The 21717-nt window shown below is 37.8% G+C and overlaps 1 protein-coding gene across 2 annotated transcripts; it reads left to right on the top strand.

Annotated features, from left to right (window-relative positions):
* Positions 1-261: 261 nt before the first annotated feature.
* Positions 262-20870, top strand: LOC110169348 (kelch-like protein 25). Of its 2 annotated transcripts, none has more exons than XM_020934875.2 (12): positions 262-398; positions 4760-4991; positions 5313-5418; positions 6281-6526; positions 7482-7571; positions 10361-10524; positions 11502-11649; positions 12125-12321; positions 12399-12504; positions 13000-13143; positions 13917-14331; positions 18387-20870. In XM_020934875.2, the coding sequence occupies exons 2-11, from the start codon at positions 4810-4812 to the stop codon at positions 14301-14303; spliced, it is 1770 nt and encodes a 589-aa protein (XP_020790534.1). In that variant the 5' UTR covers positions 262-398; positions 4760-4809; the 3' UTR covers positions 14304-14331; positions 18387-20870. The 2 variants fall into 2 exon arrangements, with proteins under 2 accessions (XP_020790534.1, XP_020790532.1); XM_020934873.2 differs by having other exon boundaries at positions 13902-14331.
* The last annotated feature ends 847 nt before the right edge of the window (positions 20871-21717 follow it).

The following is a 21717-nucleotide window of genomic DNA, read 5'->3' as shown; positions in this document are numbered from 1 at the left end:
AATTGGATCATATTTAGGTAATTATCTCAGTATTGTACGAAAAAGTGGATGGTTAAACGTAGGAATTTTCTATTGTGATGACATGAGTGTGTTAAAATGATGGGTAAATCTGGTGTTCTGTGTTGGTATCTGCCCCTGAGCTTTTATTGGCTGAGAGGTCCCAGCAGCTCAGATACAACAGCACCATTGGTTACATTAAAAGTCAGTCTGGATAAAACCAACGCCTATTGGTAGCTGGAGCCAGTGCCTTTGTGGCTTTTCTTCTCAAACCAGTCAGACAAGAAAGGGACGCCCTGACATACGTAGCGTTAGGTTATTGTCACTGTAAGATGTTTTTACCAAGAATATCCATGCATTTCGTTATTTAGGATTAAGGAGCCCTGGGAGCCCTTACACTTGTGAGTACATTTTCCCTTTACACATTTGAACAGAGATAATCCTTATTCAAAGCTGGAGTGTTGACAGTGTTGTTTGAACTGTGTGAAAGAATAACAAAACTTACGGATTTATGGATCTTCATCAAGAAGTAAAATCAAACCCCATTGTACAGTTGTTTTGTGCTTAATAATATGTAGCCAAGAGTACATGGATTTGGTTACGCGACACCCGTAACTTGGAAGTTATGTGTAGGCATTCTGAAGTTGGTGCATAGCACGGCTAGCTCCTTCATCCAAGCGTGTCTTTATTTTTTATCTTTTATTGTGAACCGATACTGTACTAAAATATTTCACAAGAGCTACTCAAAAACAGTGCTACAGTTCGCTTCGATTTTTCACTTGACTAAAGCTTTCTTATCCCGCTGCTGGAGCCTCTCTCTGATTAGCTAGGCGGCTAACAACTACAAGCGTCTCCCGTCCACTTCCATAAGGCACACTAGTTCCTTTGTGTCTATCTAAAGTATGTTTTTAACTTATACATGCAGTTACTATACCCCACGTGTTACCTACTCTGAAAGATCACATTATCTGAGCTCTGGGTTAAGCTGTAAACAACACGCCTGTCTGTGCGTGGTGAGGCAGAGTGAGGCGGTGCAGTTACAGGGCTTATTGTGTTATTGATCAGCTGTCGATGAGCTCCACAAGAAGATTACTGAGGCCAGAGGTAAGCACAGCTCTGCTCACCGCAACCCAGATACTCGTTTATTTGTCATTCATGTGCTGACAATTAAAAAGATAAATATTTAAAATGTATTTTAAATGCTTGGAGCTAGAGCAGGCTGCTGCATTAGGTCTACTTTCATACATACATTCATTCATACATACATACATACATACATACATGTAAGTAATATAGCACCCACGCACATGTGTTAGTTTAGTTAAAGGTCCTATATTAAACAAAATGGGTCCTTGTGAGCTCTAAGGCATGTTTTAATGTTGTTTTCTCATTGTTTCATTCACACGTTTGAGTAACCCTTTATTATTAGTCTGTTTATCACTCAAAATGCTCTGTTCCACCTTGTGATGACAAGAAGCGGTAGTTTTCAAGTTTACAGCTATCTTTTACCTTTAGTTCAGTAGAGTGACTATTCCAGGTCTGAAATAATCCAAATGTTTCTAGTGAAGGTGTATGGTGGTTAAAAAACACAGGGGAGCGCTTCCTGTATTACCACATGACATCACAAAGTGGAACAAAGTTTTTTCTGTTTGAGAGAAGAACCTAAACAAAACATGGCTCCAAGTGTGTTTTTGATGGGGAAACAACATTATAACATAGATCAAAAAATTGTGTAATATGAGTCATTTAAGACACTACAGTGACTCACATTGAAACTTTCAATTGCTTTTGGTTTATGTGATGGTGACATTAACTGGACATATTGCTGACACACTGACCCCTTTGAATATTTGCACAACCTGTTTTTCTTTGCCACAATGGACTTTGACATGTGTTGTGTCCTAATTGGTGGGGGTACTATATCTTGATCACCTCCAGATAAACATGGTCATTTTACTGTTAAGACTGCATGGCACTGATTAATAAGCACTTTGTTTTCAATTCACTCACAGTGTTTAGTTGCTTTGTTTAGAGACAATAGTTTGGGTGATTTTTTTTAAATTTGATTCTTACTCTGATTTTACAAATAACTTTGCCAGCAATTTGGTAACAAAATGCTGTTTTTATGCCATTTTTAAGTATTCCTATCAGATATGCACTATAAGCAAGACATGATGCTTTATCTCATATTAGCATTTATGTTTAAATTGAACATAAATTCAAAGGTAAGGTGTTTGAAAGTGACATTTGGGAGAAATGCGCATACTGCACAGATGGTCTACTGCAGTGGAGGTGTTCCCAGAGGTGGGCCTCCTAATGCAGTGTGTCTTTGCTCCTCACACACTGACACACAGTGCAGTGTCCTGGGCAACAGGGCCAGTGGTGCAGCTATGCTAGCCCTGGTAAACAGCTCTGACCCACGGCCCAAGCCTCTTACTCCTGCTGCCATTGAGCTGCTCTGTTGATATTCCACTGGTGAACCGTGTGAGCTCAGGATGGACACTTTGACCCCAATACTTACTCACCCACTATACTCCACTGTACACTCAACTATGAAGATGGAAAACTTAAGCTGTGTAATTTAAACCTACATTGTAACGTAGGGTTTTTGGAGACTGAACAACTCTTTGCATTGCATTATTCACTCCACACCAGAAAATACTAGATACTTGTGCACTATCTGTACTATCCACAGCTACTCTAGGATAGACTGATGGTAGTTTGCCATTCTGCGCTATCAGCCCTTTGGACACCCTACAGATACTTAAACACACACTCCACAGAGGCCAAGTGTCCAAGGACACAGCAGCTGAATGATGGTTTGAGTGGGGATCAAACCACTGACCTTTGGGATCGAGGGTGAATGCTCTTACTTCTGAGCCGCTGTTGCCCTGGATGTAAAGGGCATGAAAAATGATTCAAAGCACAATGACTGAGCATCACAGCATCTCAACCTTTACCTTAAACCTTGATACATAAAACCAAAATATGATCCTGTAATTAAGTTAGGCAGGATATTTGTGCCATATTTTGTTCCATGGAACTCATTTAATTTTGATATAAAATTGACTACTTCTTTATTACTCCTGTGTTCTGTTAGTGTTAGAAATCCTTATGAGTATAGTGTCATAATCGCATAGGCCAAGACAAGACATAAGACATAGATAATTATTTTTGAGAGTCAATATTTATCATGAGTACCTTTTTCTTTGTACTAGTGGAGAATATTTGTTACTTTTCTGTACTACTATAGGATTTGAGCTGTACAGGATTGAATAAATAACTTCTTATTTATTGCAGCTCAAGTTTATAACAATACTGTGCATAGGAATGTTTTTTATTGTCAGTGGCACAGTGGCATTCAATATTATCATTCATCGTCTATATTTTTTTCAGCATTATACTGTACTTCAAGATCTGTTATTGTGACAGGCCTGTAACCTCACTGGCATTAATGCTTAATCTATTCTGCTTTCTGCATTGCTGAGGGGAGGAATATACTATGTGCATAAGTTAGTGTTTGGATAATTTATGCCTTGGCCTTGAAAATAACTAGTGTAAAATAATGAACCACTAATTACATTGAGGAGCTGCAGTAATTGTAGACATGGGGCTTCTAAATCTAAACTGTACTGGCTGAAGTGAATAGCCGAATGAGTGGTTCTCTTGTGAGGTCCAGAGTGCAGTGGTCCTCTGTGAACGGGCCTCTGAAGTGCTGCTTGTGCTGCTGTGTGTCCAGTCAGGTGTGTTGTTGTTGGCTGTAGCTGTGGGGGATGCAGACCCCCCCTCACCTCCTGACCGTCAGTGCCTGTGCCTGGGTCAGCAGTCTCTGTCGCTGTAAGTCACATGACACCGGCATGAAGCCCCCCCAAATCCTCCCTCCTCTCTGTGCCCGAGTATCCCTCCCACAGCCCAAGTCCTGTGTGCCTGCACAGTTATGCTCTGTCTTTCATCCTGTGTTAATTATTTGATTATTTATTAGGAGGTGCAAATCTTGGTGCTAAATAAACTGTTTTTCAAAACCAATAATGTATGACTGATATTGCTAAAGTGACAAGACAATACATGATATTGCTAAAGTAACTTGTACAATCTTTAAATATGCTGTATTGTTACTATATAAAAGAGCTTTAGGCAACAGTGCAGACGAGTTGACAAGCAAACAAGAGCATCAAGAATATGTGTATCTAAATAAATCTCTGTGCCATCTTGAGTTGCCATGTTTTTGCCATGTCGATACTCTGCATGCTGTGAGTGCGACTGCGCCTGCATGCCTCGCCGTGCTCTTTTGTTCCTTACTCTCAGCACAAGCAGAGCTCTTTGTGATCTGCGAGCGCACACACTCAGTCACTTCAGCCCAAAAGCACATGTCAGCAAGTTTGACTGATTTACGTGCACACAAACAAAGGCCTTGCTTGTGCTGCTGAGGCAGCGCTTCCCTCATCAGAGCAACGTTGTCTCAATCCATGAATGTTTACTGCACTTTGATGGACCCCTGTTCTGCAGATGTTGTGACTTGTCTATTGTGGCTGAATGAAAAACATATATTATAAAAGGTTGGTCTTAGTTATTGTAGCTTGCATTTTCCCCCACGAGTCAAGCTGCAGTCTCATATGTGGTGACATTTAGCATGGATTTAGTACAATGCAAACGACTTGAGAGAATTTGGATTGGGGAAGATAAAGTAAACCTGCTGTATGCAATGTAAAGATAATGTTTTCAATTTGTTATACATGACTAATCATGGCTTTTGTTTTTGAAGTTGGAGAGATTGATCCAAGCGACTCCCTGGAGGTGCCAAACAAAGACGCCATGTCAGTGAGTGTTCATGAGAACCGAAAGTCCCGCACCAGTACGGGGTCCATGAACATCTCACTGTTCCACAAGGCTTCACATCCCGACAGCGTCCTGACCCACCTAAACTCCATGAGGAAACAGTGCATGTTCACAGACGTGACGCTGTGGGCAGGGGACCGCTCCTTCCCATGTCATAGGTATCCTCATCAAACGCTAAAATAGAAAGGATCCTAAATCTACTGCTCAGTTAAACCATGGATGTTTAAGTGTTCCTATAAAGTCCTCTTTGGCATCAAGTTTAAAGCACAAATGAGTCTTGTTTCTAAATTGTATTGACTATATGAATTCTTACTGCACTTACTATAAAAGATGCCTGAAATCAAGTGCATGCTTTTAAACCTCTAAATAATTCACTTATAAAAATGTCTGTTAATATTTCCTGCTTGCTTCTCACTTTGTTTCCTGTCTGAGTGATGGTTGTACATTTGCTTGTAACAGTTGATTTTTGTGTCCCACAGAGCAGTGTTAGCAGCTTGCAGCCGCTATTTTGAAGCCATGTTCAGTGGAGGGCTTCGGGAGAGTCTGGACAGTGATGTGAATTTCAGAGACAGTATTCACCCAGAGGTAAGGCGCAAGTGAGGAAATCTTTCAGAATATGTTTGCATTCAACCGGGTGCTAAATGATTTGTCCTGCCTTTCACACTGCTGACTGTCACATGTTCTGCCACATAGAGACCCAGGCTACTGTGGCATGTAGTGCTATAAATAGAAAAATGCTAGAAAAAGACTAGGTGAATCATTGAAGATGGAAGGCTGTATATATGTTGAGGCAAATGTAAAAGCACGTGTCTTTATTAATTGACTCAATATATCAGTGCTTCATGTGCGTCAGTGCATGTTCCTTTAAGCACTATTACCACTTTATTTTGACTTGGACTCCTTCAAAGCATTGCAATATTTTACAATATTTCAGGGTGGCACTCTAACAACCCTCTTAAACAAATAATTTTAGTCCCAATTATGCACACATGTACAATGGTATTAAAATGGGACTAAAATGGGACTGAAATGTCTTTACGTCTTTATTGTGCTAATTATTATTATCATTATTATTTATTTTGGTCACAGGTATATTTTGACATTAATTCACAGACAGTCATATTTAACATGCTTAACATATTAAACATGTAACATTTAATGTTCACATTGGAGTTATTTATGGTGTCTTGCACCTTTGGTATTGTGGTTTACTATGCAGTGTTGTTTTTCATATGATAATACAATTTTGTATCCGACTAAACCCGGAACTAAACCTGCACTAGACCAGGACTATAGAAGTACTAGAGCAGGAAAAAAATAACATGAAATGTGCTCAAATCAGGACCAAACCAGAGTGGGAACATGTCCTCAGTTTTGTAATTATTACTTCTTGTGCATACCGTATTGGATTTGTAAAATGGCATATTTTCTCTTTTTTCCCCCTTAGGTTTTGGAGCTCTTACTGGACTTTGCCTATTCTTCTCGAGTCATAATTAATGAGGAAAATGCTGAGTCGTTGTTGGAGGCAGGAGACATGCTACAGTTTCATGACATTCGTGATGCTGCAGCAGAGTTTTTAGAAAAGAACCTGCATTCGTCCAATTGCCTGGGGATGATGCTGCTATCAGATGCCCATCAGTGTAAACGGCTATATGAGCTATCATGGAGAATGTGCTTGGTTCACTATGAGACGGTAAGTATGGCCAATTTGTCCCATCAACTTAAAAGGCCCATATTACACTATTTTAGGATCTATGTTTTAATGTGTCTCATCACAAACAAACAAGTTTGTTTCATTTTTTCTTTCTTTTGTTTCATTCGCACATGTTTAACACACAAACCCCTGCATATTTAGGAGTTTTCTCAAATGAAAAACACTCTGTTCCGACTTGTGATGTCATGTAGTAATACAGGAAGTTCTCCACTGTTTTTTTAAACTCTATACACCTTCACTAGAATTATAGTTTGGATAATTTCAGATCTGGAATTGCCAGTCTCTACTGAGCCAAAGGTAAAAGGTAGTAGTTAACTTGGCTTTCCTGTGCCTTGGAAAGAGAACAAGAGAGATGTGGATTTATAGTTAAAATATTAATTACAAGGATTAGAGGTGGCTTTATTTATCCGGGCTTCTAGGCTAACATAATGAATATATTGTCTTATGACTGGCTTCTGACTGAAATTGGTCTATTGTGAATCAGACATAGTTTAAAACTTCAACATTGAATGCAAACGAGAAACTCGTCCCAGAGCCAGTTTGGCCCAGTGCCTTATATTATCTCTAACCCAATAATGTATGTGTATTAGCTTGGCAAGACTTACATAGAATAATTGTTTCCACTAGCAAAAGTCAAAGTTTTTGCCCCAAGTCTCTCTCTGAAACTAACTTGGCAATGGATAACAATTAAATGGACTGTGTGGTTTTAAGAATTCCTAATCTCATCTGCTGATTGCACTGACTTGGCCTTACTTTCACTTTAAACTGATTGGATCAATAGACGTTTTAGCATGACATCATAATGCACGTAAAACAGCTGAAGAAGCACTTTTTTTTAGTTTTTCAGAGTTGGAGCCAGGAGCTAAGAGGCTATTGATGTTGTCTTTGTTCCTGCTGTATTTGACACTAATACAAGTGTAATTTGTTCCTTCAGGTCAGAGAGTCTGAGGACTTCTACAGTTTGTCCAAAGACAAACTCTTAGAGCTGATCCTCAGTGATGAGCTAGAGATCGAGGATGAACAGGTGAGGCCTCTGATAATTATACACATGTATTTATTTTATTGGACAGTTGATGAAAACATTTTATTAACATGAACTGGTATACTGTAGCTAAGACACTTAGGCTTAGAAAAACTTTATTCAAGGGAAATTATTTGGACACAGTAGCTCACATATCACATTAGAATAAATAAACAAAAAAATATTAAATATAAAGGGTAATAATAAATTCTGAATAAGTAGAGCCCACCACAGCACTGAGACTGCTCTTATCAAGGTGACAAATGACATCCGCCTGAACACTGATGCAGGCAAAGTCTCAGTCTTGATCCTGTTAGATCTGAGTGCTGCTTTTGACACTGTCGATCATGGGATCCTCTTACAGAGACTAGAGGACTGGGTGGGCATCTCTGGTACTGTACTAAACTGGTTCAAGTCCTATCTAGAAGACAGGAAGTATTTTGTTGAAATTGGAAACTGTGTCTCAGATGACATGGCCCTGACCTGTGGGGTGCCTCAGGGGTCAATCCTGGGCCCCCTGTTGTTCAATCTCTACATGCTGCCATTAGGCCAGTTAATAAGCAGCAATAACGTGTCGTACCACAATTATGCAGATGACACTCAGATCTACGTCTCTCTGGCAGCAGGAGACTATGGACCAGTGGACTCACTTGGCCACTGCATCCAACAGGTCAGTGTGTGGATGCAAAACAACTTTCTCCAGCCAAACTCTGACAAGACTGAAGTCATAGTGTTTGGTCCACAGAAACAAAGGGACAGTGTCAGCAGTCACCTCCAGTCTCTCGCTCTAAAACCTTCAAATCAGGCAAGAAATCTAGGGGTAATAATGGACTCAGACTTGAACTTTAACAGTCACATAAAATCAATAACATCTGCAGCCTTTTACCATCTAAAAAACATAGCAAAAATCAAAGGTTTACTGTCTAAAGCAGACTTGGAGAAACTTATCCATGCGTTTGTCTCCAGTAGATTAGACTACTGTAATGGTCTGCTCACTGGTCTCTCCAAACGAGCTGTGAGACAGCTGCAGAACATCCAGAACGCTGCAGCTCGGGTCCTTACTCGAACTAGGAAGTACGAGCACATAAGTCCTGTGCTCAGGTCTCTGCACTGGCTTCCTGTGCCTCAGAGAATAGACTTTAAAGCAGCTCTGCTTGTGTACAAGTCTCTCCATGGCCGAGCATCAAAGTACATCTGTGACATGTTAGTGTCATATGAACCATCTCGCACTCTGAGGACCTCAGGGACCGGCCTCCTGCTGGTGCCCAGAGTCAGGACTAAACAAGGGGAGTCAGCGTTTCAGGTTCATGCAGCTAAAACCTGGAACAGTCTTCCTGAACATGTGAGACAGACTCTTCTGTGACGCTGTTTAAATCCAGGCTCAAAACATTTCTGTTTAACTGTGCATATAACTGAAAGGTTTTCATTCCGCACTCTTCTCTCCAATTTATGTCTCTCTTTTTTAATTTTAATCTTCATGATTATTTATGTTTTGATTTGTTTTTATTATGATTTTAATGTATTTCTTATTCTGTAAAGCACTTTGAATTACTTTGTGTACGAATTGTGCTATACAAATAAACTTGCCTTGCCTTGCCTAGTGTCAAATAAGGCATAATGTATATGTACAAGTAAAAATAAAAGATGAAGATGGAAATGAGCCATCTTAAAAGTTAAATGTTCATTAATATGTATTGTCCCTTTACAAATACATAATAGGTTTCTCATTTTCTTATTTATGTAAGATGTAGATGGGGTAATTTTTCAGTAAACCACCAGTCATAAAACCACACACACGAGCTGCAACATGAAACCGTCACCATGGTTATCCCACAATACAATTATGAGAAATGTAACCACCATGGGTCAATTACTGAAGAAAAGTGCTCAATAGACTAAAACATTGTGGGCACATCTCTCTGTCACAGAGTATAACCATGTAAGTGGTATGAGTTGGGCCAATAGTATGTAATTACAGTGCAAACCAAGTCTTTTCTTTGGAACCAATGCTCCCTTTACCAGAACAGAGCTCTTCCTTATTTGTTTGCCACCACACACTATCTGGTGTGCAGTAATTCAAATGTTAATATTTTAAAGCAGACCTCTTCTACAAATGTTACAGTTGTTTCCCCCTCATAATTTACTCAGCCAAAGTTGTATTTGGAGTGATTATTTTAATCTTTAATTGCTTAATTTCAAGACAACAAAATGATGATCAACTCACCGCCTTATTTTCATCGTCACTGGCATATGCCCACTAATCTGTACTAACTTTGTTCTCCAGTTTTATTTTCTTAATCGGTGATAAACGTAGGATTCAGCAGCATTATGTAGTCATTTTAGTACTAATAAAAAAATAAAAAATCTGCTACTCACTAGTGTGATCCACAGCTATTCATAGGAGGTGCCGACAATTTTACACCACTTTGTTGTGATGGCGTTTACGGCAACATCTGCTTCCATGAGGCACCACACTTTTTGAGTCAGTGGACTTGTTTCTTAAGTAATTTTAGATGAATATTGAAAATGTGCAGATTATATCAGAATGATTCATAGGTGTCATAGATTATAACTACATAGCATACATAAGCAGGAGGCCCTCCTTTAAGCTAGAGGGCCCTCCTGACGCACCTCTAATAGTTTTATGAAATGTTTGCATTGACATGTAGTCAATTTGCCTTTAGTAGTTTGAGGAATGGTTGCCATATATGGGTAAATGTATTGTATATTGTATAATATACATCATTTAACAAATTCTAACTATGCTAATCTTGACACATGCCTTGCTGCAGGTGGTGTTTAACTCTGTGATGCGGTGGGTGCGCTTTGACCTGGACGGCCGACGGCACTACCTCCCCGAGCTGCTCCGGGGCATCAGACTGGCCCTACTGCCCTCTGAGTGTCTGCTGGAGGCTGTGGCCTGTGAGGAGCTGGTGATGGCCGACAAGAGGAGCAGGTCAGACACATACTTGTGTTAGAATAAACTGTAGTAGACTGAGAATTGAAGAAAAGAGGCATGGCGCTGAAATTCTAAGTCAGGAAAACGTTTATTTACCATCAGTACGGGACTCAGCACCTGGAGACATGAACCGTCAAGACACTGTGATAGTGTTGTACATTCCAGTCTTGTACAGTGCAGTCTGGCTATGCTTCTGTTGTAGGGAGTATTATTCTTCTGCTGGCTAAGATAACAAGGACTGAGCTGGCAGTGAGTGCTCAGTGTTTTTTCACTATGTTTTCCGGGGCAGGGCTATCTCTTTGTAAACAGTATTTCAACTTTATCAGACCACTATTCTACATAAAAACGCACATGAAAATTAATGGCATAGCAACAATTTTGTTACTGGTATTGTATTACCCTTTGATTGGTCTTAAATGGGGAAGACATCCTTCTTAGTAGATTTACATTACATTACAAGATTACATTTTTCATATTTTTCATATTTAGCCTTGCTCTGATTAGCACATGTTTAAAATCAATTACAAATTGGCTTGTCAAGTCCTCCCCCACATTTGGTACATGTGGTGTATCTATTTACTGTTGAACCATAAAATATTCATAACTAATATTGACTTTCATTACACAAACACAAACTGCCTTGGAATAACCAAGTAATGTCTGGCTGTGGTTGATGCAGTTTAGCAGTTTTAATATTTGTCTAAATGCAGGCGCGGCATCATTGCCAAAAGCTGCATGACTCATCTATTTAGCGTCAGACATATTTTATTTGTCGACATATCTCTGTGCAAAGACTGCCAAAATGGAGAAGAAGTCCTGGGTAGCACCCAACTGCTCTGAAATTAAAGTAGCACTTAAAAAGGGGATTAAAATGTGTGAGATGAGTGTCAGTTGATGAAGAATAAGGCCAAGCTTTAATAAGAGGATTAAGACATCATCAGGTCTTGGTTTAAGTAATTGTCTCCCTTTTGCAGATCCATCGTAGAGGAGGCCATGCAGTGTAAGAAGAGAATACTCCAGAATGATGGAGTAGTGACGAGCCCATGTGCACGGCCACGCAAGGCTGGACACACGCTGCTGATACTGGGGGGACAGACCTTTATGTGTGACAAAATATATCAGGTATCAACATTGATTATTATGGCCAAAAGTGTTAATTGAACTTAAGTACATTTGTAAGCGAGTGAAATAAGTCGTATTGTAATTTTAAAGACTACATACAGACAACATACTAGTGTTTTCACAACATTAACATGTTAGTATCAAGTCTTGATACTTAGGGTAAGGTTCTGTCAATTTCAGTACTCATTAAAAAAGGCTGCATTATAGTCACTACACTATTATCAATAAATAATAGTGATTACTTTAATATTTTCATGTGGTCTTACTCCAGTTCCAGTATAGAAGACCATTGTGACAATCCAATTGCATAGACACACACACACACCCAGTATAATATGTGAAAACTATCACCTTTGTGTAAATTTATTTATTTAAACGGACAATGCATATTAATGAACTTACAATATAAATATGCCAGAATTAAACCACTTGCTGTTTTCCATTTGTAGTCCCTAATAGCTATTTATTATTTAAGGTTGATCACAAAGCAAAGGAGATCATACCGAAAGCAGACCTGCCTAGTCCCAGGAAGGAGTTCAGCGCCTGTGCCATCGGCTGTAAAGTTTATGTGACAGGTGGGAGAGGCTCTGAGAACGGCGTGTCCAAAGACGTGTGGATTTATGACACTGTCCATGAGGAGTGGTCAAAAGGGGCACCCATGTTAATAGCCAGGTAGGTGCAGAAAGCTGTGAAAATAGAAATCTAGTCAGTTTGTTTAGATTTGTTAATCAGTTGTGTTTTTTGTGCAGATTTGGACATGGTTCTGCTGAGCTGGAAAACAGTCTGTATGTTGTAGGAGGACACACAGCAATAGCAGGTGTATTTCCTGCTTCTCCATCTGTCTCATTAAAACAGGTAGGGAACAAAATCATGAAAAGGCTTTAAAGGGCCCATATCACGCTATTTTCTGATCTATTTTATAATGTTATTTCTTCATCACAAACATACCTGGTGTTGTGTTCACTCATGTTTAATACACAAACCCTGCATATTTCAAACTAAATTCTTCTCTCACACTGAAAACTCTCTGACATAATAAGGTGAAACACAGCATTTTGAGGCTTTGGAGATGTAGACGTACTAATAAAGGATTACTCAAACATGTCTGAATAAATGACACAACTCCAGGTATGTTTTTGATGAGGTAACAGCATTATAACATGGCCAAAAGCTCACTAGAGTAAATTTGACATAATATAGGACATTTTAAAGGACCATCACACTGTTTGTCTTTAATAATTACCAGTATATGTCAGGTTGTGATTCATTTTCAATCTGTCACTGTATTTTAAATTATTTCCTTATCAGTGCTTGGTTATCTATGCTCTTGTCATTGTGTTAATTGTCCAGGTTGAAAGATATGACCCTCTCAGTAATAAGTGGACAATGATGGCTCCACTAAGAGATGGAGTGAGCAATGCAGCTGTAGTCAGTGCCAAACTTAAGCTGTTTGTGTTCGGGGGAACCACAATTCACAGAGACAAGGCATCCAAGGTGTGTATATTTCTTATGACAATGCACGCTTACGTCATTATTGATACTTTGCAGCTGATGTAACTGTAGCAAAAATTAGATTTTAATCTCAGCTCTGTTTTAAAACAATCTGACCAAAAAGAGCTGACCTACTTGGAATTACAACAGGTGATCTGATCTGTACTGAAGAAGTCTCTCACACATAAAATTAGTCGCAATCTACGTGGCATTGACCAGATGTTTTTCAGTTGTTCAGTCTCATCTTTTTGTTGAAAATCAAACCCCTATGAAAGCTTGTTTTGCTCACAGGCTCCTGAAAATGTGCTGTTTAATTGCATTTTGTATCTAAAAACTTATTTGACCCTTATTGCTAATGTGTGCATTGTGTCACTGTGGTAACTGCTGAACATTACACCAAGAGAAATGCATAGAAATCAGTGGTGGGAAGTAACAAAATATAAAAGTAAAAGTACAATTCTTGAGTACAAATTTTAGGTATCCGTACTTTACTTAAAAATAGATTTTTAAAAATCTGCAAAATATTTTCACTTTTTACTCTTTAAGTACATATTTAAACATCTACTTTAATACTTTTACTTAAGTAGATTTTTTTTCATGTGTTACTTTTACTTGAGTGACTTTTTGCTCCTGTATTTGTACTTTTATTTAAGTAATATAACTGAGTACTTCATCCACCACTGATAGAAATACTCCCCCAACAGAAATACATAGAAGTATGATGTCACGGCAAAGTATCAATTCTCACCATTATTCATTAGTCTTTGTTTATGCAGGTCCAGTGCTACGACCCTGTAGGAAACCGATGGACCATAGCGGCGGAGTGCCCTCAGCCCTGGCGGTACACTGCAGCTGCTGTTTTGGGGAGTCAGATTTTCATTATGGGAGGAGACACTGAATTCACCGCTGCCTCGGCCTATCGTTTTGACTGTGACACAAACCAATGGACTCGAGTGGGCGACATGACGTCCAAGCGTATGAGCTGTCACGCCGTAGCCTCTGGAAACAAACTCTATGTGGTCGGAGGCTATTTTGGGACGCAGAGGTGTAAAACTTTGGACTGTTACGATCCCACTTCAGATAGTTGGAACTCCATTACAACTGTGCCTTATTCACTCATCCCAACTGCCTTCGTCAGCACATGGAAACACCTACCTGCCTAAAGGTGAAGGCTACTTGTCTAGTGTTGAGGTAAGAGAATTTATCATACGTTTTGGCTTTTCCTATCAATACTTTGCAGCTGATGTCATTAACATTTCTTCTGGATAACTTCTGGATGGTAGCTGAAATGTCTCAAAAACTTTGAATCTTTTGAATACCTTTTTCCTTTTAGTTACTAGCTGTTTTTGGTTGACTACCAGGACGCACTCACACCTCATTTAGTTTTCCTCAGGCCAAAACCTAGCTGCAGCCAGAACCACAAGCTTGCAGCAGGAGAGAAGCAGCTGTAAAATACTTGCACAACAAAGACTGCACTGAATTTTGGCAAATTCATAGTTCATAGTACATTTTGTCTATTTTTTTTGTTTTGTTTCTTTGTCACTGAGGTGTTAATGTACATCTACTTACAATGTACTTAAATATATAATATATATATAAATATATATAAATATATATATATATAAAAAAAATATATATATATATATATATATATATATATATATATATATATATATATATATATATATATATATATATATAGCTATGGCTATGTCTTTATGGTTTGTATATGGCCCATATACATACTAGTATTTCAAGCTGTATTCAAAAGGGTTCCATGATACTGACATAATGCAATGTTTTATCCACAATCTGGAGGCATCCTATACCTGATACATCTGTAAAACATTGCTACTCGCCTCCACAACCTTGCATCGACATTGGCTCCAAAAAACCTCACTTCATTTTTTTTCTCGCATCTCAAAATGTCTGTGTGTGCCTCTGTTGATCCTAGAGAAAGTCCACAGGCTGCTGCAGTGGGAGCCTGAATATAAATATCCTTGCTCATATCCATCCTCTCCTCCAAGCCGCCCCCACTCTTTCAAAAATTGATGTTGTGAAACTGGATTCCCTTCTGCCACCGTTATCACATCTCATATATCTGCGTGCATCCTTGTGCCTTTGTAATAATATTGGACGCACTTCTAGCCAGTGTGCATGAGGTCCTTTTGTTGTCTTTAAACATCATAAGCCTGGATTAATTTCCTCTAAAAGTGCGTGATCTGAGCCTTTGCTAATGGTGGGTGCTGATATGAGTGTAGAGCTGCACTCAGCAACAGTAGATCCCCAGAGCCTGCAGCAAGCCAGTCTAATTGCACATTGACTGCTTGCTTGTAATCGGCAACGCTTATCTCACTTTGTTTTTATTTATTTCATATCAGGACATGAATTATGGACCCAATTAGGCATTAATGTTGTTTGTAATTTCTAGCTCTGATAGTTTAATAATAGCTGAATGGCAGATATTGTCAGAGGAGCATGTTTTATTCAGATGATTGTACAAAGTGTGCTTGCTGATCAGACCTTTTAGTGTGTGCCTGAAATATGTGGAACATGTATTACTTTACAACAATAGCAAACTGTATTTCCATATGAAGAGTCAGCTCAAGCCTATTTAGTGTGGCTTTTCATTCAAAACCATAATTCACTTTTGATGATTAGAATCCAACTAAAGTAAGATAAGACGGCCTTTGTTTGTCACGCAATGGAGAAATTTCAGTGTTGTTGTTGTAAGTTCAAGAGCAACTGGAGAAGGGAAATATGTAATAAAAAAAAAATGAGCTAGCGATTTTAGATTAGACTCTATTCAGTTTATCTAGAATATTAAAAATGGAGTTAAGATTAGGGGTGTGCAAATATATCGAAATTTCAAAATGTCAATATTGTATCGTTTTATGTGATGATACAGTATTGATATCAGTATATCAGTGTATTGATATATCGCCAAGAATATTTTTCGGTATATTTAACTCGTTTATGCAACACTCTTTTGATGATTAAAATGGATATGCTTTATATGAACTTTGCACAAGAAGTGATTTAACAAAGACTTTGAGTATCACAGCCATGATTTAGCCTTTATCGTATCAAATCGTAAGCTCACTGTATCGAGGTATGTATCATATTGAGGCCTCTGTATCGAGGTATGTATCGTATCGGCAACTTTTTAATGATACCCAGCCCTAGGTAAGATCATTGACAAATGAAGCTCACCTAGCAGTTGTATGGCAAATTCAGAGCCAAATTCCATATTCCATACAAAATGGTGAAATAAAAGCACCAGGATGTAAAGTAGGTTAATGTGAACAAGGTAAGACCAAAATGACGAGGCTCATTGTAGTAGTTACAGAGAGAGGGGGGTGATAATCTTTTAATGTAAAGTCAATTGGAGTCGATGGCGTCGGAAGCGCCCCGTGCCCATTTATATAAAAAATACAAAAAAGTATCAAGATAAGATGCAGCGCTAAATACCATTCTTAAGATGTGCCTCACTAATTCCAGGTTCCCTACAGATTCTTTTTTATTACTTGATTCTTGACATAGCAACAGAAAAATATGTCCTTGAATGAAATTGTAACAGTACAGCCTTAAAAAGTGCAGTACTTTACCACAGGGAGCGCCACAATATTTAGCTGGATCAGTGTAAACAAAATCTATAGATACACCCAAGACTTTTTCTCATGAAGCATCTTGGCCTTGGCATGAAACATATTAAGATATAGCTCTTTTTGTTGTTGTTAATGTGTGGCTGCAGATTAAACGCTTGTGAGTAAGCTAAGACCCAAGACATGCACTGTGGCTGGAGGACATGAAAAGGAAATAAATTGTAACATTTTTATTCCACTTTTCATTTGATCATTTATTCATGTTGGTACTGCTCTAGGGCTGAAGTGTTCCATACCATTTTTGAAAGAGAGTCTTATATAAACATGAGTTCGTGTGTGTGTGTGCGTGCGTGTGTGTGTGGAGAAGGGATTAGGGGGTATATCAAAAACCCAGCTAATAACTTGTCAGGATTATTTTACAGACGCAGAGAGAATCCCATGAAAACTGAGTGTCACGCATAGGGGATCTGAAGGAGGCAGAGGCTTATCCAACCAGGAATTAAGAAGAGGAAAAACATGACCCAATATGCATTTTTACAGTGTCTAGTTAAAGTGGAACTAAACACTAAGTCAATATTTTTTGGTTAAACTGTGTACATAGCGTTCCAGTAGCTGTGTCTGCTATTCCTTGTTATTCATTTGTCATTTTAGCACAAACTAGTTTAATTTGTGTGTGTGCTGCCAACTGTGGATAAACTCTGCATATTAAGAGGCCTGTAACATCACGCCAAATATTATCATATTTGAGAGGCGTGTATTTGAATTCAAAGCAGAAACGAAGTGTAAGAATTTAAGTTTCATATGCCAAAACTGTGAGTTATAAATTGTATAACAGCAGATTTTGTGGGTCTTCAGTGTTTAGCCTGAAATTTGGTGCACATTAAAAAGAGCCACAATGAGCCTGGCTGTCAAAATAAATACTATATTGATTTATTGTTCAAAAACTAAATGAACAATATTGTTTTTTTATTCTGTGGGGACCAAAGGGATGAGATCTGAGGCACTGTAACATTAAAGGGCCCACATTACGCCATCTTTTCATCTGTGTTATAATGTTGTTTCCTCATCAAAAACATACCAGGAGTTGTGTTTTGTTTCATTCACACATGTTTAACACACAAACCCTGTGTATTTAGGCTGTGGTCTTTTCTCAGACAGAAAACACTGGAATCATTTGGATAATTTCCACCCTGGAATTGCCAAACTCTTCTAAACTAAAGCTAACGTAGCATTTTGAGCTTTGGAGCTTTGGAGATGTAGACAGACAAATACTAAGGAATTACTTAAACATGTGTGAATGAAACAAAACAAAACACAACTCCAGGTATGTTTTTGAGGAGGTAACAACATTATAACATGATTTAAAACTCAAAAGAATCCATTTTGTGTAATATAGGATAATCTGGATAATCTGCGCCATACATATAAAAAAGTATTTTAAATATAATGTCTGGGTGTCTTTGTTTTTAATACACTTTTCCAATGTATCCTTGAGGAGCACAACATAACACAGATACAGACACAGATACAAATATTCATGGTCTGAAAAGGGGGTGGATGAAACTTTTCTCTGACTAATAGTTTAATTTATTTATTGCAGTTATTTTTATTTTATATTGATTCTGTGTTGTCTCTTTATAGATTCCTATGGCCATTATGGAAGGACAAACCCAATGAGAGAACTGTAAGGTGTTTATGTTTTGGACCACTGTATTCATCAACTGCTGCACACCTGTTAAACTTCAGACGGTGGGTCGTGAGGCCAAAGACACACAACGCTTCCAAAATAATGTGATTCTTTTCACAAACGTTTTGATAGAACTGACTGAAGATTTGATGGACTCTTTTAGGTGGATATTTTATTTTTCGACTTTCTTAAAGCTGTTTTAATTCCCCACTTCTGTATCATTCCAACTCTGAAGGCATAAGCTCTAATTTCATAAAATACACTGTACAATTTTAGCTCGAACGGCAAGCAAGGTACAAAACACATTAATACCCCTTTTCAGCTTGAGGAGAAAATTGTATTCATTCCGAGGCTGCTTTGAATCAGAAATTTCCATATTGCACAAAGAGGAAAATGTAACAAAAGCATGTGCTCTTTTTGGAGATGGCAATTATTCTCCACTTTTTAAAGGCACAAATACATTTCAGTTGATTTCACAAGGTCCGCTGTTTACAAGTCCATTATTTTCTAGGTAAGACACATTTCAATGGTAAAAGATTTTGAATATGAGGTTGGTGCTGTGCTCCTAGTGTTTTTTGAATCCTTAAAGGTAAATTCACACTGATGGCTACAATATATTTCTACTCCCGCATACGTAATATTGTATTGACTGCTGATGATAGTTTTACACTCAAATGACGTGGAATTTTTCATTTTAGTATTAATGAATGCGTCTTGTCCCACCTCATGTCTTCTAATGGTTTTGATAAGCCATTGACAAGTTACTTTCTTGTCCATAACTTTATATATCTTATTTCTTTAGGAAAACGTGCCTGAAAAACACTGAGTTATGTTGCCAACTAACAAAACTGTACTGCAAAAAATATCCCTATAACCCTAAAGTTTATTTAAAATTTTGTATTACTATCAACCATTACTGTTTCATCTTTGTTGGAAATTGACAAACCAATGCAAAAAAATCATACTACAGTCTTTAGATTGGGTGATACACATAAATACTATGTGTAATTGTGATTTTCAATAATAATGGCCAGAAGTGAAGTTAAAGTGTGTATGACAGATTTTAATGAGTCTCTAATTCTGACTTAATTTGGTGGGATTACAACTATTGTAAATATAAATTAAAGCTTTACACCAATCAAGAGGCAATTTGCGAACAAAATTTGAAAAATATGTTACTACAGGAAGTAGAGACATGCTGATACGGATACTGACACCACGCTAGGGAGAATTCTATACAAACATTCGGCATAATCTACACACAAGATTTTTTCTGATACTTAAATATATTTTTTTGAATTCATATTTTTTGTCAGATAATAATTTCTATGTACATTACAGACGTCTTGCTAGATAACTGTTAAAGGTGCATTGTGTAACTTTTCTGGTCTTTTCAAATGCTTCTCTCCATGGAGATTGTTTTGCTTAAGATGTTTCACAGTATAGCATTAAACCTTTTTGTCTTCAAGGAGACCAAACCAGACCAAGTTATCGGTCAGTTCTGCAGAGGCAGCATGTTTTTCTAGATATTTTTGAGTAGTAAAACAACCTGTAATTGAGTAAATAAAGGTTTAATGTCATACTGTGGAACACTCCAGGCAGAGTAGTTACATTTCCATTGAACGCAGGTGACTGACCTACACCAAAAAGTTACATAATAACCTTTAAGGAATTCTCTAGTATGATTTTTTTTAATTTTTTTTAATTATTTTTTTCTCCAACCAAGAAGTAAAATTTTTAATCTAAAATAATGATCCAACTGGGGAAAGGGTGTGAATGTTGTTGCAAAAATCTTAAATTTGGCAATTTCAGTCATGTTTTAGTCAAATGAGTAGTCTAACCTGTCATAGGCACTTTAACTGTATAACCTCTGATTCACTTAGTTTAACTTGTCCCAAAGCTACACAGGAACTAACACAGCTAACTGAAGGCATGCGCTTAGTCTTGTGCACAGATACCGACCTACAAATGCACAAACCTGCACACATCGCCCTTTTTTAACAGAATAAGCATGTCTCAAACTATACGCTACAATTCGCTGCTGGGACTTTTGTGACAAGCACAGAATTTATGAAATATCCATCACTGCAAATAAAATTAATGCATTTGGAGCCACTTAAAAATAAGAAAATATGCACTTTTCAAACGAGCAGTGCTGAAGAATACGAGACGGTACAGGACACAAGATCACCTGTGTAATTCTGTAAGTATTTGGTGTATTTGTAGTCCTTTCTGTGAAGAGATGTCGTTATGTTTTGGTCCGTCTGGGTTTGACTGCTGCACAAGATGAAGGGTTGATCTTTGTAAAGTTTTCTGAAGGAACATGTTTTGAATGGACTGTACTTTTTCTGAAGTTATCTGCAAAACTAAAGAAAGATCTTTGTAGAAATGTGTCATACGGTTTATACTCATGAATAAACATTGACTCACTTTTCTAATTCTCTTCTAAGTTTGATTATTAACATTACTGTCTACAATATCAGTTAATAACTGCCTTCTCTTAAGATGAAGGATTTAAGGGGGAAACTCATCATCATGCCACAAAGCAATCAGAATCTATAGCAGGATGTTGACCATACAGAGTAAACTGGAATACTTAAAATGTAATTACTTGGAACATGATCTGAGAGACTTGAATGCCTTATGCCTCATCATGTATTGCTGGGTCTATAGGCCAAATTTAATATAGATGAGGGGCAGCTAAAAATGGTTAAAATGCAAAAGTATGTTGTAATACAGTGCGTCCTTGGGTTTAGTCAGTACTTAAAAATATCACACAAATGTTCAACATTTGTGAATTTACTATTTGGATATTTCACGGAAAACATAACCAACATATTCTACAGTCTGAAAACCTCCAATATAAAGAGTATAGAGTAATGTAGTTTTGAGGCAAATGTTATTTTTCAGTATTTATATTATTATACATTAAATATAAACTTAGTGCATATGATTTTTTTTTTTTTTTTACATGACAGATGCAGTGTTTTTAAACTGTTTCTGCTTCAATAAAATTTTAATATTATGTGAAAAAGTGGTATTTAAACAAGTACCTTGAATTGAATTACGCTCATGACTGCACAGCAGCATCCATAATTCATCAGTGGATGACTTACGTCTCTGCCCCGATGGGAGAGCATGATTTATTGATGTGAAGGGCCAGACAGGACTTGTGATGTAACGTGCATTTAGCCAGAACAGAAAAGAGAAGTGCCCAGTCAACAGAAAACATCAGATGAATAAATGGACATGGAAAAGCCCAGTCATAATTTTAGTTTGCCTACA

Source organism: Boleophthalmus pectinirostris, unplaced genomic scaffold (genome assembly GCF_026225935.1).
Source record: "Boleophthalmus pectinirostris isolate CB_2022bp ecotype Guang Dong unplaced genomic scaffold, ASM2622593v1 HiC_scaffold_2, whole genome shotgun sequence".
Lineage (NCBI taxonomy): Eukaryota > Metazoa > Chordata > Actinopteri > Gobiiformes > Gobiidae > Boleophthalmus > Boleophthalmus pectinirostris.
Note: the sequence above shows the minus strand (reverse complement) of the source record. Positions and strands in the feature narration are given on the sequence as shown.

Bases quoted from the DNA above. Each gene is read 5' to 3' on its own strand.
- LOC110169348 (XM_020934873.2), top strand. From the start codon at position 4,810: ATGTCAGTGAGTGTTCATGAGAACCGAAAGTCCCGCACCAGTACGGGG. The intron at 5,419-6,280 runs GTAAGGCGCAAG...TTTCCCCCTTAG, and splicing joins GAGACAGTATTCACCCAGAG to GTTTTGGAGCTCTTACTGGA. The intron at 12,322-12,398 runs GTAGGTGCAGAA...TTTTTTGTGCAG, and splicing joins GCACCCATGTTAATAGCCAG to ATTTGGACATGGTTCTGCTG.